Source organism: Barbus barbus, assembly GCF_936440315.1.
Source record: "Barbus barbus genome assembly, chromosome: 12".
Classification (NCBI taxonomy): domain Eukaryota; kingdom Metazoa; phylum Chordata; class Actinopteri; order Cypriniformes; family Cyprinidae; genus Barbus; species Barbus barbus.
The window spans coordinates 17,609,107-17,631,403 of record NC_136740.1 but is presented as its reverse complement, the minus strand read 5'-3'; the positions used below and the strand labels follow the sequence as shown (position 1 = coordinate 17,631,403).

General features: G+C 36.2%; 1 protein-coding gene across 2 annotated transcripts in view; it reads left to right on the top strand.

Annotated features, from left to right (window-relative positions):
- LOC306878485 (rho guanine nucleotide exchange factor 1-like) overlaps positions 1-22,297 on the top strand; it is a 60,515-nt gene that overhangs the window by 27,882 nt on the left and 10,336 nt on the right. Inside the window, exons 3-15 of one of the 2 annotated variants that reach the window (XM_079430893.1) lie at positions 1,382-1,468; positions 3,531-3,644; positions 4,383-4,481; positions 5,937-5,979; positions 6,085-6,190; positions 6,399-6,539; positions 13,182-13,211; positions 15,269-15,386; positions 15,505-15,556; positions 15,859-15,891; positions 16,456-16,632; positions 18,903-19,044; positions 22,004-22,159. In XM_079430893.1, the coding sequence (XP_079287019.1) occupies positions 1,382-1,468; positions 3,531-3,644; positions 4,383-4,481; positions 5,937-5,979; positions 6,085-6,190; positions 6,399-6,539; positions 13,182-13,211; positions 15,269-15,386; positions 15,505-15,556; positions 15,859-15,891; positions 16,456-16,632; positions 18,903-19,044; positions 22,004-22,159 (1,298 nt within the window). The remainder of the gene's footprint in view (positions 1-1,381; positions 1,469-3,530; positions 3,645-4,382; positions 4,482-5,936; positions 5,980-6,084; positions 6,191-6,398; positions 6,540-13,181; positions 13,212-15,268; positions 15,387-15,504; positions 15,557-15,858; positions 15,892-16,455; positions 16,633-18,902; positions 19,045-22,003; positions 22,160-22,297) is intronic. The other variant, XM_079430894.1, reaches the window with a different exon arrangement.

The following is a 22,297-nucleotide window of genomic DNA, read 5'->3' as shown; positions in this document are numbered from 1 at the left end:
CATTTGTATATGACATGTATATTATTGAAGGGTAATAAGAGAGTTTGTACTTGTGTTTTTAGATCAAAATCACATCAGATTAAGGACAACGAATGCACTAATACACAATGGCATACACTGTCAGACGTTACAGCTGCCGAGACGCAAATGTTTCTGGATGCTTAATCAGGAATGTGCTGTAGTAGGTGGGGTGGCACAGCTGACATCGTTTCTCAGTGTCTTTTGCCATGAGTTACACTGCTTCATATTCTCACCAGCCCGAGGGGGTCTGACCTTTCTGAGGGGGGCTCGCAGACTCTGGGCCATACAGTGGTAAACATAGCAGAGAAATGAGACACTATCATGGACCCTCTCTTTCTGCTTTCTGTATTTTGCCAGTAGGTGGCAACAAGTGATGTTGTGTTTATGAATCATTATTTAACTGTTTTGTTCAAAAATACTAATTCATTCGGAACAAAACACCACTGTTGTGTTGCTAAATGTAAATGTTGATCTGTGTTGACTTTGTTTGTATCTATTTCTGCTTTGCAGCATATTTCACCTAAAAATGAATATTCCGTCATCATTTATTCACCCTCATGTTGTTCTAAACCTGTATGACTTGCTTTTTGATACAGGTTTGGAATGACATGAGGGTGAGTAAATGATGACAATATAAATTTTTGACTGAACTATAAATGTTTAGTGAACACATGCACATTTTATCAGAGATTAAAATGTTTGTACAAGGAAAACACTAGCTCGATTTGTGCTTGTAGTGTTTGTCACAATTGCTTGTTTGTTTCTACTAAAATAAACACTGTTAGTCTGTTGAATTGCTGGAGTTCGACTTGCACAGGGATTTTCAGCTTCTTTCTACTGAGTTATTATTATTGCACAACAGCAACAGAGGAAATTTGTTCTCAGCAGCTCTCACAGTAAAACACTGTTACATTTACAGCCAATGGCCAAGATTCATTGGACTGCTTTATGGAATATAGTTTGAATTGAAGTTTGTCAACAGGTAGAAAGAAATGGAAATATGATCACAGTTGTGCGTGTGTTATCTTGTGTGAAACAATGCGCTGCTTTTAGGTACTGGACTATGAATATTCATTCACTCTCCTCCGTGTTTAAATGTTCTTCTTGGCTCCCTGAGCTCCGGTTCAGAGCATGAATGTTTTAGTTTAGCCTCGAGTCAGAATGTCTGTGGCAGCTACTCAATGATCGCATAATGGCAATATAATGTTATACCCATGTCACATTTGTTAAGGGCTTTCTTTTTAATCCATTATGATTTTTAGTGTGGAAAGAACTGTTTTTCTTTGTTAGGTAAAAAGCAAATCCTACAAATGTTGTTTTAAAGATCATATCTATTAATGCTTTCTTTGTCTCTTGACAGCGTGGGCCGTCAGGTGCTCAGAGTTCAAATCCAGCCATGAATATAATTGGAGCAGAGGATGAAGACTTTGAGAATGACGAGCAACCTGTGAGTGATATATTAGCTCAGAACTAGCAGGGATGGGAATAGTGAGGATTCAGTTTCTTTAATGATTCCTTTAGAATCTTTGAGAAATATTTGGAATTATTTTTTCTCATTTATATTTCTAATTTAAACAGATATAACTAGGGGTGTCCCCGACTAAGGATTATCATAGTCGAATCGGAATTTTCAAATCTTGCCGATAGTTGACCGATAGTCGAATCATATGTTTGGGGGCAGGGGGTAAAATACATTACTAAGAGTCAAGTAGTCAGACATTCGAAAGTCATAATTACTGACGTTAAAACACAGGGAAAATGTGTAACGGATGCCTCGCCAAATCCAAAAATAATGTTTTATGTTTTGATTAAAAGAGTTCAAATTAGTGAAACCCTAAGAATTCACAATTTGTTTTACAACAGTGCTCTCATTATAATGTTATGTAGGCTATATGACAGTAGTTATTACTGTTCTGCATCTGAGCTGCACGCGCGGAATATGGCCAGATTGAAGGTTTTTAATCAATGGGATTTAACTTATCATTTATCTCATATAGAATACACTTCGTTATTTATACAACATCACAAATTCTATAATAGCATGCAAGAATTGCCCCGAATGCAGAAGTGAACGTGTCTGTGCGGCTTTGAATGAGCTCCTTTTGTGGACGCATTCTTCAAGCAACAACGTGCAGAAACACGGCAGCTAAACTCTAAAAATTCAGTGTTTTATTATAATAGTGTTCTCATTATAATGTTATGTATATGACCGTCATAGTTATTAATATTCTGCATTGTTGTTTGTCCTGCTCTCGCTGCACGCTGAAGAGATAATTACCGTAGTAGGCCTACTATAATAAAGCACTTTACTGCAGCACAACTCAACCAAATGCATCTTATAGGCCCTACTAGATAAATAATATATGCACGATATATAAACTGGCTGAAATGTACCTTACCTGATCGAAAAAATCCAGTCTTTCACTCGGTCTTGTTAAAGATTTAAATATTTGCCGGCAAGATTCTCTGTCAGTCACGTATTATGGAAAGTGAATCTTAAAGATTTATTCATGCACTTTAAAAATATTTATGAAAAGCTTCTTTCTTTTCAGATTCTTATTTGCAACATTATCCTAATAGGCTGTATATTAACTTATTGGGAGAAAACCGGTAGTTCTGTGTGAAATCAGACATTGAGCACCCCCATATCTATAGCCAAAATGGCATGTTCATAACACCCCGCGAATATTCGACTGTGAGATTGGTAGTCGAATCAGGCTCCTCCTATCGAAGCATCGAATCTTCGACTATTCGGGGTCACCCCTAGATATAACTTATTAGAAATACATTTAATGCAATTCTAAAGTTTATAATGTAGTACAGAAACAGTGTAAATGCAATAGTTTATAAATGTATTAAATAATAACGCTATACTTAAACAATTGGTGGCATTCATCAGCAAAATCTTGGTCCTTAGCTTCACATTATCATATAAACAGACCAAGCCTGGTTATATCTATTAGGATTATATACACTACTGTTCCATTTTTTTTTTTTTTTTTTTTTTGGAAGAAAATACTTTTCAGCAACGGAGCATTACATTTTTCAAAAGTGACAGTAAACAAATGTGAAGTGTTAAAATATATATATATATATATATATTTAAATTAAATTAATGCTGCTCTTTGAACTTTCTATTCATCAAATTATCTTGATTTCCTCAAAAATGTAGCAGCACAACGGTTCAGCATTGATAATAAAAATGTTGCTTGAGCATCAAATCAGCATATCAGACTTCTCAAGGATCGTGTGAATCTGAAGACCGGAGTAATGGCTGATGAACATTTAGCTTTGTCATCACAGGAATAAATTGCATTTTAAAATACATTCAAGTAGAATGAAGAGGTTTTTTTCTTTACATAGTTATGATATTTCACAGTATTACTGTTTTTGTATTTTTGATCAAATGTAGATTTTGTGAGTATAGGAGACATTTTTCAGAAACATTTAAAAAAAAATCTTCCCTTTTTTTATTATTGTTAATTTTTATTCATCTCTTTTTATCTCAGATGGTGGATGATCAGTGCAGTCACTTTAACAGTATTGAGCTGTTGAAGTCCAGGCCCACCCACCTACTGGTCTTCATTCATCATGTCATGTTACAGTTTGACACTGCTCCTGTGGTAAGAACTTAAACGTTGTTTATTTTTGTCAGAGTGCATGTATGCGTTTACTTTAGTATGTGAGGCTCATGTGTTTCTTACAGTACCTCTTGTTCAGCTGTGAATGTTGTGTGTGTGTGTGTGTGTGTGTGTTTGGGGAGCGGTGGGGGTGTCATGTATGTAGATAAAGCCCTTTTCATGTGATTTAATGCATGAGTATTTCTTTCTTTATTTGGCATGCAGCCAATGTGATCTACCCCAGGTACTGTCTCCCAAATCCTTCATCTTTCTTCATTTAAACTCAGAATTGTTCAAATAGGATGAATCTCACAGCTGTTGATGTTCAGAAAAAAAAAATATTTTAGAGCTCTTTAAATTTGATTTAGTGATATCTGTGGTCAAGGCAAAAAAAAAATGAAGGTGGACATCTTGCCCTATACAGTTTTCCTTTTATTTACCTATATATTATTGCGTTTGACAAGTTATGTTTGCTTTCAAATCCAACAGGTACTATGTTGTGTTCATTAATTTTAGATTGGTCAATTTGTCCTTGTCATCCCTCCTTATACTATTTTCTCACTGGTCAGCATGTGCTCTGAAAAAGTTTCTGAAATTTCAAAATGTTTAGTTGCCTGTTTAACATGGCACGTATTACTATCCCTCGATTCTTGGTCTCTAAATCTGTCAGTTTTGTTGCACTTGTCTTTCTTTTAATTCCCCTCACTCGATCTCTCTCTCTTTCTTTACCCCTTGTCTTAGCTATGCTACCTTCATGCTGACCTCTTGAAAAACTTCAATGCCAAAGACACCAAGAAGCACTTTGGGGAATTCTACAACACTTTCCTGGAAAAAGGAGCGGTATGTGAACAAGAAGAGTTCTAGACATTCGGCTGTCAAGTTTGTTTATCACTTTACAAGTCTGCCTCTTTGTTCTGTCACACTTTTCAGTCCACCCCTCGTTTTATTGTCTATGTTTTTGTTAGACCCCCTAAAGGAATGCTGGGGATTTTTTTGAAGCTGTATTTTATTTATCACACAGGTGATCTGCTGTCCGTCAGTCTTATCATTAAGCTTGTTTTCTTTCAAAGTGAAGAAAGCGGTCTAATGTTTTAGTAAATTGTTTTCTGAAATAATGAGCTATATTAATATGAAATGACACTTGAAAAATCTAAAAAGACGTGCAGCAAAAACAAGAAATTTGTAAAGACATTTATGGTATTTTTTTTTTTAATTATTTGTTTTTATAAATCATAAAACCAAATGTATTTTTATTTTTTTAAGTGCAAATGTTCAATGTAACCTCAATTAAAATGAGGTCATAAAAACTGAATAAAAATTACAAAATAAAAAGCTGTTGAAAATGGTTTTAGATAAGTACATTTATATCATCAGATTGCATTATAGTGACTGAAATCTTAGGTCTGTCAAGTTAGGCTGTTTTTCTTTACAGTAATGGGATTTAATCTTTTTTTATTTTTGTGCTTTGTCATTTTTGGAATGGGTGAGATTTATGGTTCTTTCGGACTATATTTTGAATACATCTAACATTCATTAGATGTCTTTAGAAATGGACGTATGATTGGGATTTCGTATGATACATCAGGTCACATCAGGTCCCCACTTGTCTGTTTCTCCCCCAATCCATCTGTTTAGACTTGATTTCATTGTTCAAAGTTTTTGTCGTTTCCCTCCTGTCTGTCTGCCTGCCCCTTCTGTCCAATGTAACTTTTGTCTCTGCATTTAAAAAAAAAATGTATTCCTCTTTTAGACATGTTCTCTTTCTCTCTCTCTCGTGAGTGTTTGCCCGACCCTGACTTCCTGCTTTGGGTCATGGGAATGACCTCCCCTGATGAATGGCTGCTTTTTTCCTCCTTTTCATGTTTTATTTTTATGTTGAGTCTTTCTTTTTCTTTTGAATATTTCTCTCTGCACATTTTTGGAATTGACATTAAGGCTATGGAGGTGTGGACAGAGCTAAAATTAAATGGAAGAAAGTTGTTCTCTGGTTATTTATATTGTTGTGACCTCTGGTGGTGCTGTAATGTATTACATGTAACACTGTATGTATATAAAATATAAAACATTTGACTTGTATTTTATAATGTCCTCCACACTTAATATAATTGTATTTATTTTAATTAAAATCTGGAGTTAATTGTCATTTATAATTTTCCTTCCTATATGTGTGCTAATTCTATGATTTGTTTTATTAAACAATTTTCTAACATGAACTACTGGTTTAGTCAAACCAGCATTACAAATCCTCAGGGTTTTGAATTGAAGTATTTCCAACTCATTCCTTCTCTCTTCCAGATTCTCAAAGTGCATGTGCCAAATCACATAGCCTCTGAACTGGGTGAGTAAGCTTCTGTCCAAATCAGATGACGGCAGTTAATGTTAATATTGTATTATTGCTGTAGTTACATAAAATTAATTAATCTCTCTTACTGTGGTCCTTCAGATCGCATGCGTCCAGAATTGATCAGCGAAGAACAACAAAAACGCTATGCTTATGAAATACAGTACAATCAGAGTCCAGAGATACTGCTGCAACTGGAGGACTTCAGGTGAGAGTCACATGCCTGCAAGTGTATTTCAAAATAAAGTGAACCTGGAGCACTTTGCATTCACAGTGCACATTATGTTTACATATGTAAGATTACATTTTTGTAAAGTTTTGGAAATGCTAAATGTCATGCCCTGGTAACAAGTACTTTATCTGTCCCTGGTGCTCAGTTACCATACCTGTCTACCTGTACTTGTGTCCCACATTAGGCAGAAGAGGATGATGGGAATGACTCCCAATGAGCATGAACTAAATGACGTGGAATCCCATCGTCCAACCGACCGCATCCCCCTGGAGATGAAGGAGAAGGCAGTAGCTGAATCCTTGCTGGAAAAGATGGTAGAGGCCAAGTAAGAACTGTTATTATAGTAAATTTCATGTCTGTATATTACTACCAGAATTGGCATTAATGCATCCCTAGTTTTAGTGGAATTAGCCCATCTGTTATGGTCAGTTTTCAGGGTGTCTGTTTTCTCTTTGACTCTCTTGTCATGGCTGAGAGAGACCCAGCAGGTGCTCTGGTCTTGTCTGAAACACAGAGCCAGACCTTTGCCTTTTGCTACCCTCCGCAGTGCCTAACCTATAATCCAAGCCTGATTTCTAACTCTGCTGTGTGTTTTTTTGGTGGCCTGCTGAGACAAACACCATGTATGCAGTGGGGAAGAGAATCACAAACACTTCTCCTTCTCGATTCGCTTAGACAGAATACAGCTATTGTCAAATCTGCATTCACAGCGGATAAGAACCCCCGAGTCTCTGTCGATATTCACTCACCGGCTGCTAAGTGATGCCTATTGAATGTGTCATACGGCACAGGATCTTCTTGCTGCTGGGCTGTTTGACCCCTTGCAGTGAATTCTATAATAGCAGTATCAGAATTCACTCCACTCACTGTTGTGATTTATATGCAGTTCAATTAACTCTGAGGATCAGCTGACGCATCCATTAAAGCTTCTTTCTTGGCTCTAAAATTGTTCTTTTGTTGTGCATTGGGCCTTTCTTTGCTTAAACTGATGCAACTCAGTCACCTTTTGAAAACGTAAGGCAAAAGTTAAATGGTTGCTTAGCTGAAATGGGCATGGTTCAAAACCAATATAATTTTTGTCTTTCATGACACGGAGATATATAGTGCAATCACCAGGCTGCTCTTTTCCCTGAACAAAAAGTACAAACAAAACAATAAGTCTAGTTTATCAGATTTATCTGCTATAATCCTAATATTAATCCTATAATCCTATTCTTACTATGTAGGGATACACGGTATATCAGTACCGTATTGATTAGCTGCCAGTAATAATGTATTGGTTATTAGATGCTTAGTTGTTGCTTATTACATTTTTTCTATACTGTTATAATGTATAATGTAAATAAAATAACTAGTAAAATCATTTACTTTATTTCTTAGTGTTTTGAGTGTGTGTGTGTGTATATATACATACACATATATACAGTCAGGTCCATAAATATTGGGACATCGACACAATTCTAACATGTTTGGCTCTATACACCACCACAATGGATTTCAAATTAAACAAACAAGATGTGCTTTAACTGCAGACTGTCAGCTTTAATTTGAGGATATTTACATCCAAATCAGGTGAACGGTGTAGGAATTACAACAGTTTGCATATGTGCCTCCCACTTGTTAAGGGACCAAAAGTAATGGGACAGAATAATAATCATAAATCAAACTTTCACTTTTTAATACTTGGTTGCAAATCCTTTGCAGTCAATTACAGACTGAAGTCTGGAACGCATAGACATCACCAGACGCTGGGTTTCATCCCTGGTGATGCTCTGCCAGGCCTCTACTGCAACCGTCTTCAGTTCCTGCTTGTTCTTGGGGTATTTTCCCTTCAGTTTTGTCTTCAGCAAGTGAAATGCATGCTCAATCGGATTCAGGTCAGGTGATTGACTTGGCCATTGCATAACAGTCCACTTCTTTCCCTTCAAAAACTCTTTGGTTGCTTTTGCAGTATGCTTTGGGTCATTGTCCATCTGCACTGTGAAGCGCCGTCCAGTGAGTTCTGAAGCATTTGGCTGAATATGAGCAGATAATATTGCCCGAAACACTTCAGAATTCATCCTGCTGCTTTTGTCAGCAGTCACATCATCAATAAATACAAGAGAACCAGTTCCACTGGCAGCCATACATGCCCACGCCATGACACTACCACCACCATGCTTCACTGATGAGGTGGTATGCTTAGGATCATGAGCAGTTCCTTTCCTTCTCCAATCTCTTCTCTTCCCATCACTCTGGTACAAGTTGATCTTGGTCTCATCTGTCCATAGGATGTTGTTCCAGAACTGTGAAGGCTTTTTTAGATGTCGTTTGGCAAACTCTAATCTGGCCTTCCTACATCTTGTGGTGAACCCTCTGTATTCACTCTGGTGAAGTCTTCTCTTGATTGTTGACTTTGACACACATACACTTACCTCCTGGAGAGTGTTCTTGATCTGGCCAACTGTTGTGAAGGGTGTTTTCTTCACCAGGGAAAGAATTCTTCGGTCATCCACCACAGTTGTTTTCCGTGGTCTTCCGGGTCTTTTGGTGTTGCTGAGCTCACCGGTGCGTTCCTTCTTTTTAAGAATGTTCCAAACAGTTGTTTTGGCCACGCCTAATGTTTTTGCTATCTCTCTGATGGGTTTGTTTTGTTTTTTCAGCCTAATGATGGCTTGCTTCACTGATAGTGACAGCTCTTTGGATCTCATCTTGACCGTTGACAGCAACAGATTCCAAATGCAAATAGCACACTTGAAATTAACTCTGGACCTTTTATCTGTTCATTGTAATTGGGATAATGAGGGAATAGCATACACCTGGCGATGGAACAGCTGAGAAGCTAATTGTCCCACTACTTTTGGTCCCTTAACAAGTGGGAGGCACATACGCAAACTGTTGTAATTCCTACACCTTTCACCTGATTTGGATGTAAATATCCTCAAATTAAAGCTGACAGTCTGCAGTTAAAGCACATCTTGTTTGTTTCATTTGAAATCCATTGTGGTGGTGTATAGAGCCAAAAATGTTAGAATTGTGTCGATGTCCCAATATTTATGGACCTGACTGTATGTACACTACCGCTCAAAATTATTTCTGCTCATCAAGGCTGTATCTATTTGATAAAAAAAAATACAGAAAAAGTTATTTTGTGAAATATTATTGAAATTTAAAATATCAGTTTTCTATTTTAATATACTTTAAAGTATAATTTATTTCTGTGATCAAAGCTGTATTTTCAGCATCATTACTCCAGTCTTCATTGTCACATGATCCTTCAGAAATAATTCTAATATGCTGATTTATAATCGATGTTGGAAACCGTTGTGCTGCTTCATATTTTTTTGGGACATGTGATATATATATTTTTTTAGGATTCTCTGATTAATACAAAGTTAAAAAGAATAGTATTTATTCAGAAAAATACATTTTGTTACAATATACAAGGCTATTCAAAAAAATAAAAAATGTTTGTTTTAAAGAAATTAATACTTTTATTCGGGAGGGATGTGTTAAATAAATAAAAAGTTATAGTAAATACTTATAATGTTAAAAAAGATTTATATTTTGAACAAATGCTGCTCTTTTGCTGATGAACTTTGTGTTCATCACAGAATTAAAAAAAAGTATCACATGTTCCAAAAAACAATACGAAGCAGCACAACAGTTTCACTCATAATATATCAGCATATTAGAATGATTTCTGAAGGATCATGTGACACTGAAGACTGGAGAAAGGATGCTGAGAATTCAGCACTGCATCATAGAAATAAATTCTATTTTAAAGTATATTAAAATAGGAAACCACTATTAGAAATTGCAATAAGATTTCACAATATTACTGTTTTTCTGTATTTTTGATCAAATAAATGCAAATATATGCATGTATCATGTGATTTTTCAGCATCACATGTACATAATCTAATTCCAGAACATTTCTGTTTTCAATTCATATAATTATTTTGTGTGCTCCATGAAAGAAAGTCAATGATGTGAGTGAGAGTTAAAAAAAAAAACTACACAATTTTTTTGTGAACTGTTCCTTTAAGCAAAGCAACTTGGGTTCTTTAATTGTCAGGCATCACATAGGGTCGATGAGTGCATTAGAATCACATTATAGGGTGAACACTGGGCTGTAAGTATTAATATTGCACCCCACAGAAAGTGAGGACCCCCGTGCAGGAAGTAAGACAGGAGGAGACCGCTGAGCCTTTCGCCTCTGCTGAACACACATTGCCAATCTGGATTCAGTTCATTATTTTCACACAATGAAAGCCAGCATGGATAAACTGGTGCTCACTGCCCACTATATAGTAAAAGAAGCACTCATGTCCCTTTGTTGAAAGATTTATCATGTGCACCATTGTACAGATAAGTGTAGTTCCTATCTACATATATGAAAACAACAATACATAATATATACAGTAGCATTCAAAAGGCTGCATTTTTAAAATAGAGTAAAAATAGTAATATTGTGAATGTTATTGCAATTTGAAATGTGTTTTCTATTTTTTAAAATTGTATTTTAATTTCCTTTAATGTGTCGGGCATGACTGAGAATAGTGAGTAAGATGTTGATTCAGTAATGCCCAAGTAAGGATTCATTAAACTGGGATTCTTTTTAAGTGATTGATTAAAAGAACTAGTGATGCACGATCTAGTCATGATTTTTCATGGTGGATTCCGATACTGATATATTTTCTTTAAGCAACAAACAAGAAAGAATTAAAAGTATACATAAACAAGATGTTTATTTGGTATTTAACAGACCAAACTGGCTTTTGGCTATTAAAAACAATAACTGTAACCATCTGAAATTAACGGCAGTAATTGCGCAGTAAGCACATTCAATACAAACGTAGATGGTACTGACATCAGCATTTAGCTTTTGTTTTTAAATTGGGTAGAAACTACATAAAACTGGCCTTAAATGAAAACAATAACTGCAACCATGTGAAAATAAAGGCAACAACTGCATAGTTGCAATCCAAATAACACAATCAGCACACATTCAACAGTCCAAACAAAGATGTTACTTAATCAGCATTCAGCATTTGTTCTTGTTTTTAAAATTTGGTGTAAAGAAAAAAGGTCTACAGAAGCTGCTTTTTAAATTAAATTAAGTCAATGTAATTTTGAGGTCAAATAAAAATATTCATCCTGTACAGAACTGACGTTTACGTCTGGCTTTTCAAAAGTGCATGTAGTTCTTCTTTACAAAAAGAAGCATTTCAGCTTTGTCAAGTTAACTGTTTAGTTTCTCATCCAACACGTGAGAAACTGCGCTGAACATCCGTTCACTGTCTACGCTTGTGCAGGGTGCGGACAGATACTTCAACTTCAGCGAGCGCAGGAAAGCGGCTCTTATTTGTGTGCCAGTATACCAACAGCTGTTTGCGTCTTGGTATCTGTTTTTCTGTGTTTGTTGTGCTTGTGCCAATGTCTTCCCCACAAATTATTTGTTCGTGAATGATTACAATGTAGTGTGCCCACGGGCGCACTTCTGGAAAAATCGGCCGAAAAAAAGACAAAAATCTGATTTATGGCAGGTCAACCGGTGCATCCCTCAAAAGAACTGACTTATAAGAGTCATTTGTTTAGGAATCAGAAGCTCAGTATGCAGCCAGACAGAATGAGGTGTTGTTTTTGCATTTTATTGCATTTTATTTTGCCATCTCTATACTTTAACGTTTGATTCAGATTCCATTTGTTTTAGTGCTCAGCAGTAGTGATTCATGCAGTCCAAGGTGGTTTGGATGCTCTGCCTAGGCACACCCTTTCTTTCTATTAAAAACACACAATGTTTCAACTTGAAGTTTGTCCTATTAATTCCGAAGCACGAAATGGTGGCAAAGAGACAGGAAGTGGTAGAGAGAGGATGGAGTCAGAAATGCCACGCTGGCAGGAAGTCTCTGCTCTCTGGCTGTCTGCCAGAGAGAATGATGGAAAGGGGGATGAGGCAGGGGTCACGTTTAAGGCCAGCAGAGAGAGGGAAAGAGCGTGGGACAAAAGCCGGTTTGCAGCGAGACAGGATAGTTAATATATTCTAGACTAAAGTGACATTGTAAAGAGATATAGTGTCTGCATGGACAAAAACATGCATGGAAGGCATTGTGTCTCTCACATTCAGTGACATTATTAGAGACATAATGCATCCTCATAGACTTCACACGGATTCTTTTGATGTCTAGTGGTTTCAATATGGGTATTCAGTCTTCATATGCTTTCACACAATCGTCCTCTGTTTTCCCAAACACTATCCGCTTCCTCTCGCACAGTTTTTTTTCACCTCATTCATTCTCCTCCCTCAGTACAACAGTAATGACCTCACTTACAGACGCTCTCATTGGCTGCACTCTTAATCTGAGAGGCGGATCAAGGTTTTTGATTGGCCAGACGCTGGGGATTCCTTATCACACTCCTCCTTTTTTATTATCATAGGAAAACATAAGTATCCGATTTCCATGTTCTTGCATGCCGGTTGCATCAGGCAAAAACACAGTTAAATAGCGATCTGGCAGTAGAACTTGCTTCGCTTGCATTCTGGACATCGCCGTAGGACAACCTCAGTGCCTTAGGAGAGTGCCATCATAGTTTTGCAGTTTGAGGAGATAGTGTAGCTCAGATATCTAGTTTTGCAAGAGACTGTTTCATTGCATTGTTTTGTATTTCAAAAAATTAGCCCGAGTGCATTTTTGATGCACTACCATTTTTTGTAGATTTTATTTTTTTATTTTTTTTTCATTTGCAAGTGACAGAATATGTTCATTAGTTTGAATTCTACAAACAATACAACAGTTACTGTCACTTTAAGTCAGGAAAAGCAAGAAACCTTTAGATTCCATCGTCCTAAAACAGAGTTAAAAACCGGTCGAGAACGAGGAAGAAAAAATGTTACTTAACTTTAAGCGGTGAGTCCTTTAGACCAGCATTGTTCTGCATTTTTCCTTTGATATCTCTTTAATTATTTCTGTTTTGCTTTTTGCAGCCCCTCACTTGTTGCCGACAAGGACAAAAGGTGAGTCTTTTTTCTTTATCATCTTATCTTCTTTTTTTCTAAGTGCAGAATGCAAAAGTCAGTTGCATGTCTTTTTCTGTGATCATTGTTGTTTATAAAATTAAAGTCATAATTCAGTCACTTTTATGTAGTTGTAAAAGTATATCTGTGACCCTGGACCACAAAACCAGTCTTAAGTTGCTGGGGTATATTTGTAGCAATAGCCAAAAATACATTGTATGGGTCAAAATTACAGATTTATTTTTTTTATGCCAAAAATCATTAGGACATGAAGTAAAGATTGTTTCATGAAGATATTTTGTAAATTTCCTACTGTAAATATATCAAAACTTAATTTTCAATTAGTAATATACATTGCTAAGAACTTCATTTGGACAACTTTAAAGGCAATTTTCTCAATATTTAGATTTTTTTTGCACCCTCAGATTCCAGATTTTCAAACAGTTGTATCTCGGCCAAATATTTCCCTTTCCTAACAAACCATACATCAGTGGAAAGTTTATTTATTCAGCTTTCAGATGATTTATAAATCTCAATTTTGAAAAATGTATCCTTTATGACTGGTTTTGTTGAGGGTCACTTATTTACTTTTCTGTAGTTGTAAAGTTTCATGAATTTATCAGTCATTCATAACAGTTTATATTGTTTGGTTGGTTGGATTTGATTGCTAAGAAATGCAATATAAGCATGTATTATAAAAAAAAAAAAACCTCCAGGCTGGAGTTAGATGGTGCACAATGTGTCCCTGAGAAAGACTGTTAGTGGATACTTGCAGCTGTTGCAGTTGTTCATTTTGTCATGCACAGCTGTGTCACTTAATCCATGTGTGCATGAGACAATGGACATGCACGTGCACAGTCTCCTCCTCCAGACTTCTGTCCCTCCCCTTTCCTCCTCCCTCTCCCTCCTCTCTTTCTCCTCCTTCAATGGAGAGTGTGTTGTTCTTTTAAAGTGAAGGAAATGGCTTGATGGCACTTGAAGATCCCCTCAGAGATGCTTGGACAATTTGATAATACACTAGGGGATTGCACTGAGTAGTCGCAGATCACATGATTTGAGTTGCACAGAGGAAAATACCTCAACCGTCTCACTGTAACATTCATAATTTTTTGTATAGTGAACTTTGAGGGCTAAAAATATACACTACCATTTAAAAGTTTGGGGTCAGTGAGTTTTAATGAAATGAATTTGTCTGCAAAGATGCATTAATTTGATTAAAATTGACAGTAAATACATTTTATAATGTAAAAAAAAATAAAAATCAATTCATCAGAGAATCGTGAAAAAAATAATGTGTATTGGTTTCCACAAAAATATTAAGTATCACAACTGTTTTCAACATTGATGATAATGAAATGTTTCTTTAGCACCGAATCAGCATATTAGTATGATTTCTGAAGGATCATGTGACACTGAATACTAGAGTAATGTCTTTTGGGAAATTCAGCTTTACCATTACAGGAATAAATTACATTTTACATTTTTAGATTTACTTTTTTATTATTCTGTTTTAAAATGTTTAAATTTGTAAATTTGTGATATGTAAAATTTGAACAATATTGTAAAATTTTAAAATTTTTACTCTGTTGTATAAAATAAATGCAGCCTTAACGAGCATGAAAGTCTACTTTTAAAAAAAGAAGTGTGTGTGTGTGTGTATATATATATATATATATATATATATATATATATATATATATATATATATATATATATATATATATATATATATATATATATATATATATATATATATATATATATATACATACATATACATACATATACACACAATGTATGCAATTGTGAATTTTAAGCACTTTGTGTTCATAACATAATTACATTTTGAGTTTTAGAATACTAAAAATACCAACATTTCATGAACCACCCTAAATTGTGTCTCAGAAACCCTTTTTGTAGTTGTTGTTGTTGCTTTTTTTGCAATGTATGTTGTTGAAGTGGTGCCGATTACACATTAAGCTTATAAAGCAGCTTTTTTTCAGTATTCAAATTTCAATAGTCTTTGTAACCTGTTCTGTTCTTTTTCCTTCTTTCAGCAACTGCATCTTTGGAGCAGTGGCCTTTTATATGAAGCACCTTGGTGTCAAGACCAGAGCACTTGACAACAAGAAGACTAAGTCAGGATGGCGGCCCTCTGTCCCTTCCGTGCTGAAGGTTAGATGATATGCTTAAAGCTTAGTTTATTATACAACATAATTCCTCTGATTTTCATTTTACAAACTGAATTTGTGTTATCTTGTCTAATAGTATTGTTTCCTTTTCTGTTGAACAGCCATGGGGAACCAACAAACCCAATAAAATAGACAATAAGAAAACATTCACCCGTACGTACTCAATAAAATCTCTTCATCCCTCTCCCTCAGAACACATGCCCTACTTACATCACACGCTCATTGACCAAACCTGTATTATTTCACTGTGCATTCAACCATTTACACTAATTACCCATAACATCTCAGAAACCTGCTAAGATCATTGAGACCAATGTATACAGAAACCAGCAGGCGCTTCTGTAGCTTATAGTATGAGAAACATTCAGCATATATTTACTGAAATACCTGCAAGATCAAAGATGGATGTAGAATTTAAAGGAACTTGTTTATGTTGCCATGTTTTCCTCTTGCAGATGATGGTAAGCAAACTAGATTGGACTTTGAAGGTATTATGGTCTGTTCTTTGTGTAGATTCTGTCCTCTTGGATGGTACATTCCCTTGCTAATCAAATCTAATGCATGTTTGCATGTTACACTTCAAACACATGGGTTTGTCTGTAGTTTTTCGTTTCCTTATCCATCTATTTATCAAATCTGATTTGGTTTTCTGGTTGAGATGACTTTGGTTGTGATTATGTTTTTAAAACGTGTTTTTTTTTATGCTTGCTTACAAACCTTTTAATGATCTTAATATACCACAGGTGATGTACTCACGAACAGATTTCAGATTTTTGTGTGTGTTGTTTGTTCGTGTTTGGGTCCCCATTTACTTAAGATTTATGGGCTTGATTGACCTTTGAAATGCCCTTGGCCAGTGAATGACTAACACTATTTGATCAAACTCCTGATTGCCCCTTCTCCTTCATCTAGTTGTCCATCTGTCTTGTCCTCTTGTTAGAACCACACAACGATCATCTGTCAATCTTTGATAATTGCATACAATTGCACATGTTTGACATGTTGCTTTTGATTCTTCCTCTTATCTGTTCTCTTTCTTTCTCTTGGTCTAGTAAAGTCAACCAAACCAATTGTCCCACCTCATCGAGTGTCCATAACTGATAGTGGCGCCACCTCAGGGCGGAAACCTGGTGTGGCAGGGTCAGTTAGCACGCATGGCTCGGAGAGCAGTGAAGAGTTGACCATCAGCGTCAGTGTAACTCCTAGTCCCGACTCTCAGAGTGACACGGGTGAGGATCAGAAAATGCATCATATGTGTTTTAGATTTAAGCACATTGGACATATGGGAAATCGACTAACATGGTTTATGTGAGTCTTCTGGAAATCTAAATTTGAATGAAAACAATTTATACAAAGCTGCACTGCCACCATACATAATCAGGGATGCGCCAATATTAAAATTTTGTTCTATACAGACAAGTCCATAATTATTTTAATGTTATGGCCGATAACAAATAAATGGCCAATATCCTAGTTTTGTACTCTTTTGTCTAAATAATTAACACTAACTAAAATCAATAATTTTAATGACTACATGAGAACAAAAATGTGTTTATAATTACATAAAAATTGTTAATTATTTATATTTATTATAATGTTCAGTGTGAAAAAAAGATTTCATTTTTAGATTTGGTAAAGATTACATTTATCTATTATTATTATTATTATTATTATTATTATTACGTAGTTAGTGTTTTTAATTACTGACATTTAGTGAGTGTTAGATTAGCAGGTGACCTAAAAATGAGTGTGTGCAATGTAGTGTTATTTTAGAATATTTATATTTTATTATTTTAAATTAGCATATATATATATATATATATATGTATATGTGTATATGTGTGTGTATATATATATGTATATATACATACATACATACAGTGCCCTCAAAGTATAGGAAAAGTAAGGTCAATTCCTTTATTTTTGCTGTAGACTGTAAACATGTATATGTGTGTGTATATATATATACATACATACATACATACATACATACATATATACATACATACATACATACATACATATATACATACATACATACATACATACATATATACATACATACATACATACATGTATATATACATATATACATACATACACACACACACACATATATATATATATATATATATATATATATATATATATATATATATATATATATATATATCTCTATACACACACACATATATACACACACACATACATATATACATATAAATATAATATACACTCACTGGCCACTTTATTAGGTACACCTGTTTAATTGCTTTGTAACACAAATTGCTAATCAGCCAATCACATGGCAGCAACTCAATGCATTTAGGCATCTAGATGTGGTGGAGACGACTTGCTGAAGTTCAAACCGAGCATCAGAATGGGGAAGAAAGGGGATTTAAGTGACTTTGAACATGGAATGGTTGTTGGTGCCAGATGGGCTGGTCTGAGTATTTCAAAAACTGCTGATCTACTGGGATTTTCACACACAACCATCTCTAGGGTTTACAGAGAATGGTCCGAAAAAGAGAAAATATCCAGTGAGCGGCAGTTGTGTGGACGAAAATGCCTTGTTGTTGTCAGAGGAGAATGGGCAGACTGGTCAGAGATGATAGAAAGGCAACAGTAACTCAAATAACCACTCATTACAACCAAGGTATGCAGAATACCATCTCTGAACACACAACACGTCGAACCCTGAAGCAGATGGGCTACAGCAGCAGAAGACCATACCGGGTGCCACCCCTGTCAGCTAAGAACAGGAAACGGAGGCTACAGTTCTCACAGGCTCACCAAAATTGGACAATAGAAATTGGAAAAACGTTGCCTGGTCTGATGAGTCTTGATTTCTGCTGTGACATTCAGATGGTAGGGTCAGAATTTGGCGTAAAGAACATGAAAGCATGGATCCGTCCTGCCTTGTCTCAACGGTTCAGGCTGGTGGTGGTGGTGTAATGGTGTGGGGGATATTTTCTTGGCACACTTTGGGCCCCTTAGTACCAATTGAGCATCGTTTAAATGCCACAGCCCACCTGAGTATTGTTGCTGACCATGTCTATCCCTTTATGACTACAGTGTACCCATCTTCTGATGGCTACTTCCAGCAGGATAATGCAACATGTCACAAAGCTCAGATCATCTCAGACTGGTTTCTTGAACATGACAATGAGTTCACTTTACTCAAATGGCCTCCACATTCACCAGATCTAAATAAATATTATTTATTTATTTTGTAATTTATATAATCAAATTGTTTTAATGGTTTTCAGTTAACAATAATAACTCTTGTACAATTAAATCTCAAATATGAGCTGATAGCAATAAAATCTTTTAAAAATTAGTAATCTTGGCTGATAACTGGTATGGTACCAATATGTCATGATACCTAGATTCATTGTGAAACACAACAAATACAAATAAATAACACTATAAGTGGGCTATGATATTATTAAATGTCCCCCTAATGTTTATTTTTCAAAAATGTTGTCTCCTCCTGTAGGTGTCAACAACAATCGCTCAGACCCCAAACCAGTTTTAGAAGGTGGAGATGCATCTCCTGTCAGTACTGGTGGGAGTCTCTCCATCTGTGAACCTCTCTCTGTCATTGACATGCTTCCAGATGACAGTCAGGACAGTGGCAGGTAAGAAAGAAGGAGAAGCAATGAGCAGAAGATATAAAAACACATAAGAAAAATTAAAAACATTAAACAAACATTTAGCATACTTTTAAGTTGTACAGAAATAGTTACAGTCTTACTTTGTACTACATAACTAAGGGAGGATGGAAAAACTCCCTGCCTGCTTTGTCTCGGGGAGTGTGCTGTGTCCCTCCTGTGCTGCTGCTCCTGCTGCTGCCCGCAATATATGCTACCCTCCTTAAGGACAACAAAGACCAAGACAATCTCTTACTGCGCAGACGTGCCTCCCTCCCTTTCCCCTCATATCCCAACTCCCTTTCTTCCCACTTTCATTTTTTTCTCTGCATTTTGCCGCCTCCTTTTGTTTTTTACCTCTTTGTCTGTCTGTTCCTTGTCCCACCTGATGTTTTGCAGTGTCAGTCATTTTTGTTAGCTTTGAGTTTACAGTTTATCCGTACCGCAGTCTTTCTTCGCATCCAGTCAGCGCTATGTCCCGCAATGTTGCGCCAAGGCACGACGCTATAAAAATAAATGGATTCTGTCTGAATTTGAGCAAACATTATGACTGCCCAACTTTTTGAAAAGTTATGTTTTTGCTTCTTCATTTAATAGGTAGATATTTAGCAGATACTGTCATCCAAAGTGACTTACTGTGCACGTATGACTAATTTTGCTGTAGTAACCTGATGCTCTGCAGGTATGGTACAGTGGTGATAGTTACTTGTGGGAACTGAACCAACAACCTTCGGTTTTCAAACATAAACATAACTTAGAGGGTTAGTTCACCCAAAAATGAAAATTCTGTCATTAATTACTCACCCTCATGTTGTTCCAATCCCGCAAGACCTTCGTTCATCTTCAGAGCACAAATTAAGATAGTTTGATGAAATCCGAGAGCCTTCTGACCCTGCATAGACAGCAACACAACTGGAATATTCCCAGACCCAGAAACGTTGTAAGGACATTGATTAAAACAGGTCATATTACATCAGTGGCTCAACTTCAATTTTGCAAAGCTACAAGAATACTTTTTGTGCACAAAGAAAACAAAAATAACATAATTTATTCAACAATTATTCTCCCCGAGTTAACGTCTTCCTCCATTTTGGAGAGTATTGCGACATATGCACGCATTTTCCCCAGAACGTTATCAACATAATCAGCGTTGTTTACGCTCAGGAGAAAGCACGTGCATGCTGAATATAAACAACGCTGATTATGTTGATTATGTTCTGGGGAAAGTGCATGCATGAATGTTGAATGAGTTATGTTATTTTTGTTTTCTTTGTGCACAAAAAGTATTCTCGTAGCTTTTTTCTGTCTATGCAGGGTCAGAGAGCTCTTGGATTTCATCAAAATATCTTAATTTGTGTTCTGAAAATGAACAAAGGTTTTACGGGTTTGGAACGGCATGAGGGTAAATAATAACAGAATTTTCTATTTTGGGTGAGTTAACCCTTTAAAAACTCAATGTAGCTCCTTTACTTACTGTTTATAGTGTATGGCATAAAACTAGCATTAATGGATTAGCTGTGCATTTTTATTTTGCTCGTGCAATTGTCCTTCATGTGGAAGCATTGTTTATTGCTGGTGTCTGTTGTTGTATGCTCTGTCTCGCTGCTTTGTTGGCCTTGATATTTTGTTCAGGGTAGTGTTGAGGTTAGTTGCTTTATACTTGGAATTTTTGGTTGGGTGTTTGTTAATAAATGATTTGTTCTTGGTTATGCTGTAACTGTTCGTTCGCCCTATGTTTTTACAGAAAGAAGACAAGGTGGGTCTGCGTGATTGTCTCTGGGATTTTCTGCCAGCCTCAACTGCTACTGATGCACACGTGTTCTTTTACTAAACACAGTTTACATTACATTTTATTATTCATACAGTAGAAAATATTGTACAATGAATGTCATGGTTTTTAAGATTTAAATTCATGTTTAGACTCACACAGACACTCATACTCACTGCATGGCTAAGTATGGTTCTTCTCGGGTTTTTGGGCTTTAGGGATTGAGGGCAGAAGTACCTGCTTTTTGGGATGCTTTGCACGAATGGAACCCGCTTAGCCAATAGTTTTTTTTATATCAGTATAATTGAGGTGTTCAAATGCACTGAGATGCTTTAATGGCACATTATAAAGAGCTGGAGATGTTTGTTAATGTGGATCCCAGAAGGGTCTTTGAACTGATGGGGCTGAATGAATCTCCCTGGTGAACTAGTGCTAATAACATGTTACATAGTGGTTTTGTCATCATTTGTCTTGAACATTTCACTTACGGTTTCTTCTTCATCACTGTTCAATTTTCTGTTTCTACCATCTGTTCATGTTACCTTTGGTCTGTGGTCTCTAACCTCACTGTCATTTAATGTTCTTTCCGTATTTCTACTACTTCATTACCCCTTTCCTTTCCTTTCCCGTCCCGTCCCATAATTTCCCTTTCTTCCATGTAAATTTTCCTTCATTTTCCCTTTCATTTCCTTTTTCCTTTTTTTAATTTCCTTCCTCTAACTTAATTACATTTTCTTTTCTTTCCCTTTTCCTTATTCCTTCCTTTCTCTGCTTTCCTTCCTGTTCCCTTTCCTTTTCCTTTCCTTTCGTTTTGTTTCCTTCCCTTTTTTCCTTTCCCTTTCCCTTCCGTTTGATTTTCCTTTCATTCCTCTTCCCTGTATTTTCCTTTTCTTATTTCCTTATTCTTTCCTAATTCATTTACTTTCCCCCATTCCTTTCTTTTTATTTCCCCTTTTTCCATCTTCTGTCCTCCCCTTTTCATTCCCTGGTCTTTCCTTACTATTTTTCCTATCTCTTTATCTTTATTTTCCTGTTCTTTTTATGTTTCCTTTTTTTCCTTCCCTTTCTATTCCTTTGCTTCCACTTTTTTTCTGTTCTCTTTCCTTTTCTGGTTCTTCTTTTTCCTCTACCTTTTCCCTTACCTCAACCCCCCCACCCTCACTTTTCTTGGGTATTCAGGAATGTGCGCCGCAGCGAGAGCCTTTGCGTGGAGCGCCGTCACTCTCGCCGTAGTGGCTCTACCCGGGCCAAGCAGTCTCGCTCCCGTAGCGACGTGGATCTGCAGTCAACCTCTACCTCTCACCCCCTCTCACCCTCCCCACAGCATTCAGTCTCGTAAGGCAAAGACTAACCATCACTCACATTTAGAAAAACTCATACACACTGTCCACAGGAGACAGCAGCACAAGGGGCTTCTCATTAACTGATAGAATCCAGAGATTGTAATCATCACTACCTTAACAATTTATTTTA